At 37.5% G+C, this 15728-nt stretch overlaps 7 protein-coding genes across 7 annotated transcripts; 6 read left to right on the forward strand and 1 right to left on the reverse strand.

Annotated features, from left to right (window-relative positions):
• Positions 1–67: 67 nt before the first annotated feature.
• Positions 68–2032, forward strand: C9374_009732 (uncharacterized protein; the record flags this gene model as incomplete). The annotated part of the gene is made up of 1 exon (XM_044699952.1): positions 68–2032. The coding sequence occupies one exon, from the start codon at positions 68–70 to the stop codon at positions 2030–2032; it is 1965 nt and encodes a 654-aa protein (XP_044555049.1).
• A 75-nt stretch (positions 2033–2107) lies between these two features.
• Positions 2108–3278, forward strand: C9374_009733 (uncharacterized protein; the record flags this gene model as incomplete). The annotated part of the gene is made up of 2 exons (XM_044699953.1): positions 2108–2988; positions 3086–3278. The coding sequence occupies 2 exons, from the start codon at positions 2108–2110 to the stop codon at positions 3276–3278; spliced, it is 1074 nt and encodes a 357-aa protein (XP_044555050.1).
• Positions 3279–3756: 478 nt separating this feature from the next.
• Positions 3757–4545, forward strand: C9374_009734 (uncharacterized protein; the record flags this gene model as incomplete). Its single annotated transcript, XM_044699954.1, has 1 exon — positions 3757–4545. One exon carries the CDS (start codon positions 3757–3759, stop codon positions 4543–4545), a length of 789 nt encoding a protein of 262 aa, XP_044555051.1.
• A 157-nt stretch (positions 4546–4702) lies between these two features.
• On the forward strand, positions 4703–5712 carry C9374_009735 (uncharacterized protein; the record flags this gene model as incomplete). Its single annotated transcript, XM_044699955.1, has 3 exons — positions 4703–4859; positions 4909–5038; positions 5097–5712. 3 exons carry the CDS (start codon positions 4703–4705, stop codon positions 5710–5712), a joined length of 903 nt encoding a protein of 300 aa, XP_044555052.1.
• A 49-nt stretch (positions 5713–5761) lies between these two features.
• On the forward strand, positions 5762–8679 carry C9374_009736 (uncharacterized protein; the record flags this gene model as incomplete). The annotated part of the gene is made up of 3 exons (XM_044699956.1): positions 5762–6356; positions 6532–6944; positions 6994–8679. 3 exons carry the CDS (start codon positions 5762–5764, stop codon positions 8677–8679), a joined length of 2694 nt encoding a protein of 897 aa, XP_044555053.1.
• Positions 8680–8684: 5 nt separating this feature from the next.
• Positions 8685–13262, reverse strand: C9374_009737 (uncharacterized protein; the record flags this gene model as incomplete). The annotated part of the gene is made up of 1 exon (XM_044699957.1): positions 8685–13262. The coding sequence occupies one exon, from the start codon at positions 13260–13262 to the stop codon at positions 8685–8687; it is 4578 nt and encodes a 1525-aa protein (XP_044555054.1).
• Positions 13263–13388: 126 nt separating this feature from the next.
• Positions 13389–15629, forward strand: C9374_009738 (uncharacterized protein; the record flags this gene model as incomplete). Its single annotated transcript, XM_044699958.1, has 1 exon — positions 13389–15629. The coding sequence occupies one exon, from the start codon at positions 13389–13391 to the stop codon at positions 15627–15629; it is 2241 nt and encodes a 746-aa protein (XP_044555055.1).
• Positions 15630–15728: the final 99 nt, after the last annotated feature.

The raw sequence follows: 15728 nt of genomic DNA on the forward strand, positions 1-15728 counted from the left end.
CTGACCTCTTGTAAATTTTAAAACACCCTATCTTAATATCTTGTTATCAATCCGTTGACCAATAATAATGAATCCAGCCTCCCCATCTTTTGTACAGAGCAGTCCTGCTGTTAAAACGGCAGGGGAGGTCGTACAAACACCAACAAATGTATCATCTCAAAAACCTTCATTCCGAGAAAAGTTTCGTTTATCCTCTCCTGCTCTCTCCCCGATCGGACCTCAAACAGCCGCTGTTGAAAAGAGTAATTTGGAAACTGGAGAAAGAGGATCAAGTCCATCCAGTCATTTGATTCAAATCAATTCATCCAAAAATCAAAGGCCATTGTCCTTAAATTTAAAGGAACTAATGATCAGCAAAAAGGAGAAATCACAGACTGACAGCATTAAACAACAAGCATTTTCGATGGATATACAGGAAATTTCTCCACAGGATGGATCAATCTCTCTGATAGATTCATCATCAAATCGAAATGAACAAACCCAACATGTAATACAAGACCCAGTGATTGATATTTCCTCCTCAAACTCTGAGGACGATATTAAACAAGAGGATGTGGATGAACTTCAAGAACAACTCGACCGAATCCTGAATAAACGAAAAGAAAGAGAAGAGGTGTTAAAAGAAACAGAATCAAGTAAGAGAGACGAGACAGATGATATTGTAGAAATGATCAAGGAAAGGAGAAAAAATCGAGAAAACCAAGAGTCTTTGGAAGCTGTCGTACATAACATTGATGTTGGCGAGCTAGAGTTTTTTAATGACGATCCTGCTAACTTTACATCAAATGGCACAGATGTCGATATTATGAACGAATTTCTGACAACTTCAAACTTGAACTCAAAGGATAACAGCTTCGTTAAGGAAAGCCCAAAAAAACCTGTCATACCGCAACTTGCCCTGTCTACAGAAGTTTCCCAGTCGTATACTTTGTCTCCTTCAAAACAATTAACAGAAGTAGAGGTTAAAGGCTTGAATGAATCTCGTCACAATCTTAAAGACGAAAGTTTATCGCCCTCACACTTTATTAAGGAGGACTCTGTTCCATCACATCAACAACCTGAAGATGGTGGAGAGCATAAGCAAGGAAAAGGCGAGATCACCATCGGTTCGATCGCTTCCCTTCAGAGTGTTGTAAATCCCCCTTCCAGCAGCGGTGTTTTAGGGTGGAGAATTCAAGATAAGCGATGGAAGATGTTCGCTGCACCACCCACGTTTATGATTCATGATGTTTTTAACACCCTTCATTCAGAGCTGGACAATGCTCATCTTGCTTTAGGAAACCATATGTATAACACTTATCAAAATGAGGGTATCGGCTCTTTTTCCACACCTATTTCAACACAACAATTTGAAAGAAAGATTATTGGCTACAATGATAACTACATACCACCGCATAAGACTGTTCCTCAGGTCGAATCTGGCATGAGAACCATGCCCGATCAGTCACAAGAGCTTTATACAAAGGTGATTAAGCCATTCAAATTTAAGAATTTGGAGGATCTCTTTGTCAACCAATTCGAAATTATTGGAGAAAATGGCTTAAGACGGTTCGCTTTTCGTTACGACCTTAGCGGTAATATTATGAGATGTCTCAAAACGAGCCAAGCATGGTTGCCTTTTCTTTCCATGGAAGAAGAATGTCTTCAAAAGATTGTTCGAGGAAGTTACGTTTTTAAAAACACTCCTAAAGGACAAGTTCACAAGCGATTTGCGTTTGTTGATCCAAAGTCAAGAGAGCTCACTTGGTCAGATTCGGAAACCAAGAAAAAGAGCTCTTCAAGCCAGCGTGCTTCAAGAAGAGTTAAACTCAATGACATTGTCTCCATCAAAGTCTTAGAAATGACAAATGAACAAGCAAGAGCTATGAAAATTGCGATAATCCCTGAACTCAACAAACGATTTTATGGTGTTGTAATCATTTCAAGAACCAGATCCGTTGAATTTATTCTATATGAAACCAGAAACTTTTGCTTCTCTTTAATTACTGGACTAGCATTATGTGTACACAAATCTTCCCAAAACGTACAGTAGAACAGGATTGATCGAAGTCCCAAAATAAACAACCCTTTGTTTTAATTATATTTTTCGAAAAATCTTCAAACAAAAATGATAAGCAACAACAACCATGAAACTCATCACGAGGATCAACAACAAATAGATACTTTGTCCGATTTAGATGAATTTGATCAGTTAGATGAGCAGCAATTATATGAACAATTTTTGTCACTGTTAGAAGTGTATGAAAATTGTTTAAATAATATAAAGAAATTATTGGACGTTATTGGCAAACCGAACGAAGACTCTCTTCTGATCCGAAAGGATATTAAACATGAAAAAGAATTTGCTTTATCTCTCTCAAAAGACTTACATGAATTATTATACGCACACAACTCTCACATTTCGGAATATCATAATCTCGATGTATTACGTTACAAGAAACGAATGCAAGAGTTGAACGCTCTTTTCCAACGTCTCAAAGAGCTAGAAACAAAATATCCTGAATCTAATTTGCCAGAAACGTCCAAGAGTGGCTACCTTGCACCTGTTTATAAAAAACTGTCGAACTATATATTCAGAAAAGATGAATTCGAACAAGAGTTGTTGAATCAACACGGTATGAATGACGAAGAAAACATGACCTCGGATAAGTTGGATGAATTGAAAAATGATTTGACTGAAATCGTTTCAGTGTTTGAAACATTGGAAGATTCAACGAAGAAATCGACGTTTGCAACATCTCCCTCTGTAAATAACTCAAATTCAATAAGCAATGCAAATAATAATCCTTCAACTACCAACACTAATACTGAATCTGTGACCAATAATAACATTAATTCAAACACACTACTTCATGAATCATCATCGGCTCCAAGTGAAAAACAACAGTTTTATTATGGAACTGCTGCCATGATAAGCTTGGGTCTGCTAGCTGGAGGTATCATTGGTGGACCTCTTGGTGCTTACGTTGGTGCAAAGCTTGGTGCTGGGTAAGTAGTACATACATGTGTGTTGTTTCCTTCAGCAATTATTATTGCAATTTAAATACCACTAATGGTTATTATTTGTGTACAACAATTACACTAGTGCTGTGACAACAACGGCAGCTGTTGGTAGTGGAATAGGTATGCTAGGTGGAAGTTTGCTCTTCATGGGGAAAGGATACTTATTCAAGCAAGGGAAAGCTGAATCCATGAACGAGACAACAAGCTCATCAACTGCTAAAGACGACAAGAATGAGGACGAAGAGAAAGATCAAGAATCAAAGAAGGATAAATAATTTCTCATCATGTTATTACACGATGTACACTACTCTCATGTACAAAAATAATTTGTAAATACACATATTACAAGGTTTCGCCGATATTTAATTCTTTGCGACCAACAAATCTTAAAGTGGATGTGAAAAGTTTCCATTCAATAACAAATAACAAAATGTCTAGAACGAGTTGTTGTGCTCCCAGATTTTTAGCACGAGCTATCCAACAAATTAACTCTCAAGGAGTCAACAGTGGCAAATGTGCTTCCAATGCATGCACTTCCGACGTGATTGGCTCTGTCTCGAAATCCGATTACAAATTAATGCAAAAATTTGCTTCATCAGATCTCTACAAATCCATTGACAAGGAAGAATCGAACAAAAACACTTCAACCACTCCATGAACATGTCTCGCATTAACGTCATCAATACATTCCAGAATGCTTTCAATAAATTATTCCATTCAAAATAAATACAACAATTTGAGTTTTAAAAAAAAATGACCATCGCAACACCAACATCATCAACAGCAAGCAAATCATGGGCCGACCAAGAAGAAGAAGGCAACATTGTTCAAATCATTGATGATAAAAAGACCGGAATTAAAACAATCATTGAAGAGAAGATGAAGGATGGAAAGAAAGTGAGAATTGTTAAAAAAATCAAAACTGTAAAAGTTCAAAAGAAGCATAATCCACTTGTTGAAGAAAGACGCAAGTGGAAGAAATTTGGTTCTGCTCAATCAGGTAACCTTCCAGAAGTTACCGCTGTTGGAGAACCAATTAATTTCGAATATACCAACAACAAAAAGCAATCAACAGCACTACAAACCGTGATGGATGAACAAGAACTTTTACTCAACAGAATTCAAATGCAACTTGCAAAAGAGGCCACAGAGACCAAAGAAGAAGCCTCCGAGAATGAACCACAAGAAGATGAAGACAAGCTCAAAGCTCCAAGCAGTGGAGCTTACATTCCTCCCAGCTTGAAGAACAAACAACTCGGAGCTGGAACTGCTGGACGTAGTGATGTCAATACTACCATCAGAGTAGGCAACTTGGACCAAAGAGCCACAGAAAGCGATTTAAGATTATTATTTGGTGATATTGGAAGAATTGTGAAAGTTTATCTTCCATTTAACAATGATAGAACTCGTAATAGAGGTTTTGCTCTCATCACCTACACCACTCCTGAGGATTGTGAAAAGGCCATTGACCAATTTGATGGATTTAGCTTGAACCACTTGTTGTTGAACGTTGAATGGTCAAAGACAGAAAGAAAGTTTTAAACACACTAACCATAGTGTTTTAATCATCACAATGATGACAATTCCTTAAACTCCTACCCTCCTTTTTTCTCTAAATCAACTCAACTCTCCAATTCATAATATGAAATAAATTATATACTTTGAATCAAATTTTAAAGTCTCAGACAATAAGAAAATAATGCCTCTGCTCAAAGCTTCGGAGTGTTCATCACAAACTCCAGAAGAAAAGATGGCAAAGAAAATTGACCTGTTGAATTCTAAATTAAAAAAGTATGAAGAAATACTGGATAGGAAGAATAAGGAGCTTACAGAGCTGCAAACTAATATCGAAACATGTACGTTGATCAATATCAACTTTTGGATCCATCAATCTAGCATCTACAGACAAAAAAAAGACGATTAACTATTCCGAAAATAATTCAGCAATTGCAGTTCGTAATGCAAGTCTCGAAAGAGCTTGTAGAGAAATTACCATGGACAAGATGAAACTTGAGAAGGAAAATGCAAAATTAAGGTAGGTGGATTTGATTTCATTTCAGTAGTTGCAACATTTCATCAATGCTCCTCCCAAGAGAGTCATTAGCCAAGGTAGAAGGTCAGCTTTTGGAACATAGAAGAATCCTTGATCAGTATTTGAGAGGTCTTGTGGACCAGGGATCGGGATTGTCGTCCAGTCATGAGCTCTTGCAACATTCCACCACTTCCTTAAGGAAAGATGTTCAACTCAAAATTACGAAATATCTTCAGGGAAAGAGCTCGATTAAAAGAAACGCTTCCAATGACATCAGCCATAGTAACGACTCCTTACTTTCACGAGAAACACCGGTACACAGACCACAAGATGTACCTAACATCTGTGCTACCAAAGTGACAGTGAAGGAAGAAGAAGCACCATCTCCAATCAACAGGCCATCCACACCGAGTCATATGCGATATTCAGAGTATTTGCCATCTCCTCCTAGCCCTAAACATTCTCTGCCTTCAGATGTTGGCTCTACCAGTTCTCGAAAAAAGCAACGAAGGTGGAATTCACCTGTTTTTAATTCGACACAAATTGGCAGCCTGTCATCTCCAACGAGAGATCTTGCAATATTGAAAATATCCATTCCTGTTTCTTCACAATTGTTGCCATGTTCTTCAGCAATGAATGGCATTTTGGAAGAAGACGACGAAATACTTTTCTTTTAGTTTTCTGAGAGTCCACAATACGCGAATGAAAGAAAGATCATTAAAAAAAATGCCCAAAAATCAAAATACTCTTCTTGATTTTGATGATGATGACATGCTCACGCCTAATGTGGCACCCTCCCAATCCAATGTATTCCCTCCGCCCTTTCCATCATCCAACAACAACTCCATGAGAAGTATGAACAGCACAGATGAGTTCAATCAACATAGCTCCGGAGTCAATACTCAACAACATTTAATGGCAACCAAGAATGATGTGTTTACTCCAACCACTCCCACAACAATACCCGAAAACACAAGCTTTATTCAATTGAAAAAGTTTGTAGAATTAACGAGTGGTAGTCAACAACATTTGCTGGATAATGATAATGCCAAAGTTATTTCTCCAATGATCCAAACAAAACTTGCCCAAAGAAAGGTTCTTGAAATCATCAAGGAGCTTGATGGATATATGGCCGAAAGTCAGGATCCTAAAAAGATGAACGGATCTAAAATATCAAAAGTATTGGATGAATTGACATTATATTTTGCCACGGAAAACATGGTAGATGAGAAACTGCCCTATCATGTTTCTGTGTCATTGGCAATCGATGTTGACAGAATTTCATCGACCATGACAACTTTGGTGAATAGACTTTTGACATGTACGTTTTTCCACAATTTTTGATGATGAGTACTAACTTCTATCATTTCCTTTTATTTTCATCCATCGTCATGACATGGTACAAAAACAATAACACACATACTTGAATCATATGATGCTGATCACACTTCTATAATTTTACATCTAATTACGTTGATGGTATTTCTTATTGTTAGTGCTCGGAGTGGATGACAGAAGAGTTGTGGCGTTGGTTCATTACATGCTTTCCGAGATCAATTTACCACGAGATCTACGTGAAAAGACACTCTCTGCTTTAAAATCAGAATTTACAAAATCTGCAGAGAATAATTGTGTCAGAGGGTATTGTCTTCGTACAATCGATAGAATTTGCAGAAGTTCATTTCCCTCCCGAAAGGATGCTGCTGGTCATTTGAAGGACTTATATGAAATGATTCAAATGGTTGTGAAGGATCTAGGAAAAGAAAACAGTTTTTCTACAAAGAAGGGTTTGATTTCAAAGCTCTTCAAAGATACTGATAAGGAAGAGAAGCTTTTCCTATTAAGAACAGCTTTACAAATTGTGAAGAATAGTATTTCGGATCCTGTTCTCACTAAAGGCATTCTAGAGGTATGTTTATTGTTATTATCCATGTTAAGTTTATTTGACATTTTTATAGAATGTAATTGTGTGTGTTAAAAACAAATCTCCACATTGCTCAAGAGATGCTTCTACTGTCATTGCTGGTCTGGTAACTATTTCTCCAGGTCCAACGTTATTCGCCTTTAGCTCTTCAATTCCTCAATTTGAAGTGAACACTGACAAGAAAAAGCCTACCAAGGCCATCACTCATTCTAAATTGAAGGAGCTCAAAGATGACAAAAAAGTTGAACTTTTCCCAACCATGAACGCTCAAGATGTCTTCTCAAGATTTTATTTGGCAAGAATTTGTTCTAGTATTATCAAACCAATGGTTTTCAGCTCTGAAGAAGCAGAAGAATCAGAGGACGCTCCATATGAACAAAAGTATATTGACACCCTCAAACATTTACTTCATGATGAAGATTTGACAATATTCTTTGAGACTGTGAAGCAAGTTTCTCTTAGAAACTTTAAATTTTTCCTTGAAAAAGACATTCACCAAGAAAAGTCTCTCACTCTTGAATTTGTAGTGACCAGAATTTGCAACAGTTTAAATAAGAGCAAACCACAAATTCAAATTCATGCTGCCTGTCGAGCTACATACTACTTAATGCGTTGTTATGAGAGATTTAGAGCAATACTTGACGCAGATCCATATTCTTCACTTTCACAAAACACACCAGAGATGAAACAAGCAAATGCTATTTTCCAAAAATTATACAAAAAGATTGACTCGGTACTGATTCACGATTGCTCATTTGTAAAATTCCAAGCATTTAAAGCTTGTATCTGGAGATTGGACAAGGTTTCTCAAGTTGTAAGAAGACTCAAAATGGAAATCAAAAGCAATGTAAATTGGATGCCTTTCCACATTCACGAGTTATTGATGACACTTTTAGAGTTCTCAAAGAACAGACCATCTGTTTTTGATGAATTTGCAAACTTGTGCTCATACATTTGTATAGATTTATCTGAGAGAGTGGATGTAGACTTGTTGATTGCCCTCTTCAAACAACTCATTCCAACAAAACAAAAAGATCAAAGACAAATTGAGCTTACCACAAGATTCTTAAGTATGGTGTTCACAATTTTAGACGAATGTTTAACTGGATCCAAGGAGTCCTCTGAGCTTGCATTTTCTATTTTGACATTCTTGGGAGAGTATGCAAACAAGATTTGTGACGAACCTAGTGTGCATGAAAAAGAGAGTACTGAAGATTCTGGAACTGTTAACATCACTGATCCAAAGATTATTTACGAGCAACCTGACACTTTTGATATTCACAACGCTGCCATGAAATCAATTATTTTGAAACTTATTCAAAACACAATGTACAATACTCCACAAATCAGAACCTGTTGCTTGGAAGGTCTTGCAAAAATAGCCTTCAGATCTCTCGATCCTATTCGACTCTTTGTGTATGAATTTCTTTCATACATGTCTCAACATGAGTATTTTGGTGTGTCAGCCAAGTGTAAATCCATTACCAATGTGTTGGATGAGGTTTATTTGCTGCAACAACACTTTGTCAAGCTCACAAGTTCCAAAGATGTCACAGATGAAGCCATTGTTGCGTTCTTTGATGATCACGAGAGAGTGAAAGAAAAGATTAACTTCTTTGCACGTTCAAATCCTGCATTCCTACCATTAGGAAACGATTCAAGACAATTCCTCAAACGTGCATTTGATGTCAAGCACCAACAAGGCTTTTTGAGACAATAATAAATTTATTTTAATTTATTAAGAACGTCCACAAGTTCTGCAATATTCTCATAAGCAAGAACCAAGCTACTACTGGCCACCGAGCGTCCAACACCCGATGTGTTCATGTGGTTGCTTGAAGATGCTGCTTGCTTTCGATTCGATAGCATACTCGAGTCGTTGAGAGAAATATTGAGCGAGCTGGAATTGAGGGCTGAAGAGTTGAGGTGATTCTGTGCCGTCTTCATGGATTTCTTCTCGGTGGTATATTTTCGTTCCATCAAACGAGAGACACTTGTACATCGTTTCAAGAGAGTATCTTTGACATTCTTCAATCGTTTTGGATCTGCCTTCTTGATGAGAGTGATTGCTCTCATGAAAATTTCTTCCTTTTCTCTGTAAATTTGGGCTTGATCAAACAAAATATCAAAATATTCATTCTTCTCGTGAACCAAACAATTCAAATACTTGATGCGAGTCAAGTGCAGTAAAATGTCCAAAATGTGAATCAATAAATCCATATGTGGCTTCGATCGGTTCAACATCTTAATAAAAGTATAGAGTATTGGAACAGCACCATTCGTCACCAAACTTTCACAGCAATTATCACTCCATTTCGTTGTGGTTGCCAAGCTTGCACAAGCACTCATCACTTGATTCACAGAATTTGATTTCAATAACACTTCCAATGCCTTTTGAGTTCGATTCTTGAGTTTCTTTCTTTCATCAGTATTCTCTGCCAAGTGTTGAATGCGTTGTCGAATGATATTCACTTGATCAGCGTTAGATTTTCTCACCATAAAACCTCTAAATACTTTTTGAATTCGAGTGGCAGCAGAATGCATTTGTGATGAAATACTCTTAATATGATTGAAGAATCGATTGGACAAGTAACTTCTCACCAATGCTTGATAATTCAATAGAGATTGACGTTCTTGTTCTAATTTCTTTCTTTGTAAAAATCCTCGAATGATCGATTGACAAAGTGAAACATCATACTTGTCGTCTTCAATGGATTCTTTTTGTAAATAAGCTCTTGCTAAGGATTGAAGAGTAGTGACACGCTCTCGTTGCTTTTCTAATAATTTCCTTTCGAGCTCTCCTCTCACGAGTGATTGACATTTCACACTTTCTAAAACTTCAAATGTGAATGAGTAGCGACAAAGGACTCCCTTTACAATAGCTTGGCTCAAAGTAATATCATACATATCGTCTAACATGGATTCTCGACGACCCTTGCCTCTGAGACCTGCTTGGAGTGACAAAATGCTGTCAAAGGCGAGTTTTGCTTTTTGTTGCTCTGTTTTGCCTCTGATGGAGCTTTGAAGAGAAATGATGGAGGTTGTATTTTCAAAGCATGTTTTTCGTTGTGTGAAACCTCGAATGACTGATTGAATAGTAATGATAGCACTCATACGTTGGTGTTTTTGTTGTTGTACAGAATAACTTCTCATACTGGATTGAATCATTTTCATATTTTCAACAAATTGTGAATAATGCTTTCTGAAAAGACAATCTCTCATCGATCTTTGAATCATGGAAACAGATTCCATGTTAGTGTCACGAGTCTTTCTGGAAAGACGACCTCTAATTAAAGCTTGAAGAGTGGTAACATGCTGAATCGATTCCATCTTGTTTCGTCTTGCTACAATTCCTTGAGAAGCGGCTTGGAATATGAATGCTCGATATCTATCAATCAGACAATCACATTCATTGAAGAATCTTCTAATAAGAGATTGCATGATTATGGTTTGCTTCATTGATGTGTTGAGCATAATTTCATGTTGTCTTCTTCGAATCAGAGATTGCATGGTGACCACTCGGTTCTCTCCAACTTGTTTGCATTCTCTTGACAAGAATCCTCTCACAAGTGCTTGTTGAGTATGGATTCGTTCTTTTTCATGGGCATACTTTCTTCTTTCAAGGACTCTTCTTGCGAGCGCTTGAATGGAAATAATGTCTTGCTTCATATTCTTGAATGTAATTCTTGATTTGTGTTGTCTCACACAAGATTGGATAAATGTAATTGCTTGTAGAGACTTGTTAAATTGTAATCGAGAGAGTGAACCTTTTGCAAGGGCTTGATGCAAGGTGACATTTTCATCATAGTCCTCAATCGATTCATTAATATACTTCTCGAATGCTTCCATTTCTAACATGTTATTATATTCAAGAACTTCGGCATAATCGATATAAAATTGCTTTCTTGTCAAGAATGCTCTAATGACTGCTTGGCACATCAACAAATCATACTTGTCATCAAGATGGAATTCTCGAGTCAAAAACATTCTCATCACTGCTTGAATGGACAGTGCTGACTGCGTACATTCAAATTTGCTTCTCTGATTCAAGAAGGATCGAATAAGAGCTTGTTGAACACAAATTCTCGATTTCTCTTCTGTGTGAACTTTTCGAGCAAGATATCCTCTTGCCATTCCTTGTAAACGAGCAGTGAGTTCCATAAGAATACGCTGCTTTCGTTCTTCTTTCATTCGATCAAGTTTTCGCTGCTCTAACACAGCTTTCACTCGAGCTTGTACAATCAAAGAGCTCTCTCTCAACCATTGCAATCTTCGTTTCCAATAGATGGTAAGCATCCAATTTTGAATAACCACCAATGCCTTTGTTCGAACCAGTTGTTCCTTCTGTTGATACAATGTATTAAAGAGATGACCAATTTTACAAACCATCTCATGCTCATTGTATTCCTTATTGGAAGTTTCAGGTTTTGTTTTGAGTTTTGTGGGTGAAAAGGATGCACTCCAACAACCATTGTCAGAATATTGATAATGATGAAGATATTCACGCTCTTCATCATCTTTTGGTAAAATTTCTGCGAGAGGAAGAGGAGAAGGCAACCTATATTGATTGCTAATCAACGCAAAAACTAATTCTTCTTCTGTTTTTAAAGATGGAGATGAAAAATTCCACACCTTATATTTTGAAGGTAAATTTTCATACTTTTCAAGAACTGCATGAACCCATTGAAGTAACATGGCCACACGAATATCCTTATATCCTTGAATAAGAGAAATTTGATGAATTCCAATTCCAAAATTCTTCAATTCGTGAACGAGTTGAGGCATGCTGACAGGGAGTGCTCGTTCCAATTCACGTTGTCTTTCGAGAATCTTTTGAATTTCAGATCGAGCTGTGCTTTGAATGATTCGTTTTTGAGTGGTGGACACAACACTACTCGTATTGCTGTCTCGTGCGAGGGAAGAAGTATTGTTTTGAGCAGCTACGGCTGTCAGTGTCTTGGAATGACTCAACATGGATTGATTTTCTCGTTTCATCTTTTCAGGTTTGGTAATCTTTGTGGATACTCGAGGTGGTAAGGTATTGGTGGATGGTGGTTGTGCTGCTGCTGTACGAGCAGTACGTTCCAAAACTGATGTTCTTTGAATGGTTGATGGTTGTGTTCTTCGTTGAGTTGGCATGAGAGGAGCAGTTGCAGCTGAACTCGTTGTGACTGGTGTTGAGGGAACTGTGGTGTTTGGTACGATCGGAACTGTGGAGAGCATGGAGTGATCTGCTACAGCATGACTGTTTTGAGAAGGGAGAATGGCAGAAATATTGCATGTAGACATGTTAAAAGTATCATTCACACCAAAAGTATTGTTTTTGATTTGCTCAGATCTTGTTGTGGCCGTTAGAGTTCCCTTCATCATTCTAGAATTTGTTGATAAAGGTGGTTGTTTCCTAGATACAGCTGTACTCTTAGCATCAGGTATTGCTTCTCCAATTAAATTCACACAAAATCTAAAACGAGTATTCCATAAAAAGATTAATTGACCATTCACTTTTCCGAGACTTGTGGGTGTCCATTGAATAGGAATGACAAAATCATTACACAATGGAGGAATTGTATAAATCACTTCTCTCAACGTAAATCCATATTGAACAGGAAGTTTTTCTACTGCAATTTCTTGTTCTTTAGAAGTTGGATTTGCAACCAACAAATTGCATACACGACCAACACCACTATTCATTTTCACCTTACCAAAATCTAGGAAAACTTTGTTTGCAAATTGTTTGAGAACTAGTGTGGGACCATGATTCAATGCGGTAGAACTCGTCGTGTTCTGATGATCATGAGAGTTCATGTTGTTGGATCTATTCATTTCATGGTGTTCCGAGGTGGTATTAGTAGTAGTAATGTTGTTCAATGGATGATTGGGTTTAGAGGAGGTGGTAGTAAGGCTTTGTTTAAGAGGAATTTGAGCATCTACAATGGCCGTTGATGTATTGAGTTCATTTAAATGACAAGTTTGGGAAATATTTTCTTTATCATCATCGTCCATCATGAAAGAATTGGGACCAACGCTTGATCTGGATTCTAATAACAAACTACGATCAGCACTTCTCTCGACAATATATTGCTTATTGAACAAGGAAGTTCTATGGGAAAGATTGGAACCTATCGTTGCAGATGGATTTGGCTTCACAATGACGGTCATCCCGGAAGAGTTAAAGCTGTGATTGAGTCCTGTTGATGATGTGAGAGATGGTTGTGGCATGGTATTCAACGTTGAGTGTTGTGAATGATGGAAAGGGTGATGATGAGAAGATGATGTAGTAAACGATGAGTTGAATCGTTCCATTTTTTTGTTGTTAAAATTATTAACGGCTTGAGTTTTGAAGATTTGGCGCGAACAAAGCAGCGCGAACTTTTGCAGAAAATAAATCATCAAAACAATCTACAACTGTAGCGCTGCTGATCCAAAGAAATGAAATTGAAAACAGAAAACAACTCTTTGGATGATGAGGACGATGAATATGAGCAAGAATATGATTATGACGAGAACGGAGAATATAACACTGAAGCAGATGAATATCATTCCGATCATGATGAGCAAAATTATGAAAATACGAATAATTATGGCAAAACCAGCAAATATAAATATCCTCAATATGAAGAATACGAATTGGATGAAGAGGATGAAAAGTTGTTAAGAGAAGAGATGCTAGGCTTCTCGGAGCAAAACGGATATAGAAACGAGCATGCCGAAACGGAGAACAATGCTCTCTCGGAACAAGAACCAAGGTTTTCAGAAGAGGAGCTCATTTCAAAAGTTTCTGAAATTAATAAGCTAGCTTTAAGGATAGATATTATCAAACGATCATTGGACGAATCGGATGAGTCGAGAGAACAAGTAGAAATACTGAAATCAGAAATGGAGAGTATTGTTGACCTGGTGTGTCAAGTTGTACAAGTAGAGAGAAAAATTGAACAATATGTCAATAACGAAAACACGTGCTCCTCATCCATAATACCCTTAGTGAGATTGTTGAAGGATGATATTCGCAAATATTTCCAATCACAACAGAGAAACTACTCCAAACCATTTGTGCAGCTTGAAACCTCAAATACACATCTGGAAGAGAATTCAGAGCATGGTGAACAAGAATTACTACAAGAGGAAGACCGCAGTTTCAGCTCAGATGAAAATGAACAGCCCATTAGCGACGAAGGAAGCGAAGGAAGTGAAGAAGAAGAGTATCATCCAAGTGTTGATCCTGAGGCAGATGTGGATGGAAGTGATGAGTATTCAAGCATACTCGACCTAAATCTACCAGAAATAAGCTATCTGGAAAATTTACAAGAATTGTGTATCAAAAAAAGCTTCAATCTTATTGAGGAGAGAGGGAGGCGAGAAAAAGCTCTGCTAAACTACCATTTATGTGAACTCTCATACAAAGAAAATTTTAAGCACGAAGCTTTGACACTTGTACAGCAGCTGATTAGAAATTACGAGAATGAGCTTGACCAACTTAACAAGAACTGCGAACGGCTAATAACTGAAGCAAAAGAAATCGCTCGAAACACGAAAAGACCATTCAGAAAACACAAAATTTCCACCCCTGAAAAGCTAAAGATTGAGAAAATTGAGCCTCTAGATACGTCATCAATTATTACCCCTAGATCGACCAAAGAGCCAAGGGTTCTGACTCCTTCCCAAATTAAGGAAATTCAAGAAAATAAGGCATTGCAAAATATGTACAATAGATTAGAAGCAAGTTTGTCACGTACTCCCAAAGTAGAGAAAGAGGCTGCAAAACCACCTATTGAAACGAAACGTGTCAACGTTACATCTGGTCATGACACACTCGATTCCATCGATTCAAAATCTCAAAATGAAAAGAAAGTGCGAGCAGTATCTCCAGAAACTGCAAGAAAATTAGCAGCAGAGAGATTAAAAGAGAAGAAGCAACGAGAGAAAGAGCAAAAAGAAAAGGAACAACAAGAAAGAGCGGAGAAAATCAAAAAGCTTGAGGAAATTTGCCAAAAACAGCAAGCTTTAATTCTGAGAGAACAAAAGTCGGCAAACACGAAAAAGTATCTTGAAGAAATACTCTCCTTCGATTCAGACGAAGAAGAACAAATGAAACAAATTGAGGAAATTGAAAAGAGGAAAATGGAAGAAGAGAAAATCAGTGAGGCACGAAAAAAAGCAATTCTTCGAGCCAAAGAAAAAAAGAAGAAAGAGTTAGAAAGAGAGAAGGAATTGGAAGAAGAACGGAAACGAAAGGAGGCTGAAAAGTGGAGGAAACGAGATGAAGCACTCGCAGCCTTTAAGCTTAAACAAGAAATTGAAAAGGAAAAGGGAATTCACAAGGAAGCTGATTTGATCAACCATCAACAAGCTCCGCCACCACCAGCACAATCTACAGATCGATCGAAATCAAAATCGAACGTACCAACTCCGTCCACATCCTCCTCAAATACTCAAATGAAAAAACCAACATCCGTGACAAGTACAACCACGAAAGAGGAAACAAAAAAGAAATCCTCAACAACCACTACTAACTCACACAACAAAGCCAAACGAAAAACAACTGCACTCGTTCCAACAAGCCCCTTACTTGAAGGACTGGACCACGACGAAGGAGAGGTGGACTTTCTTCAATTCTCTCCACCACCTCCCATGTTTTCGAGTTCCAAGCCACCATCGAACAATAAAAAGTGAAAGTGTTCAGGTTCAATTTAACAAAAAAAATACCTCTACTCATTTTCTAAATCCAAATTGAGGACAGCCTTTCTAAATCATCACCATCGTTATTGATTG

This window comes from Naegleria lovaniensis (genome assembly GCF_003324165.1).
Source record: "Naegleria lovaniensis strain ATCC 30569 chromosome Unknown tig003, whole genome shotgun sequence".
NCBI classification, from domain to species: Eukaryota; Heterolobosea; class Eutetramitea; order Acrasida; family Naegleriidae; genus Naegleria; species Naegleria lovaniensis.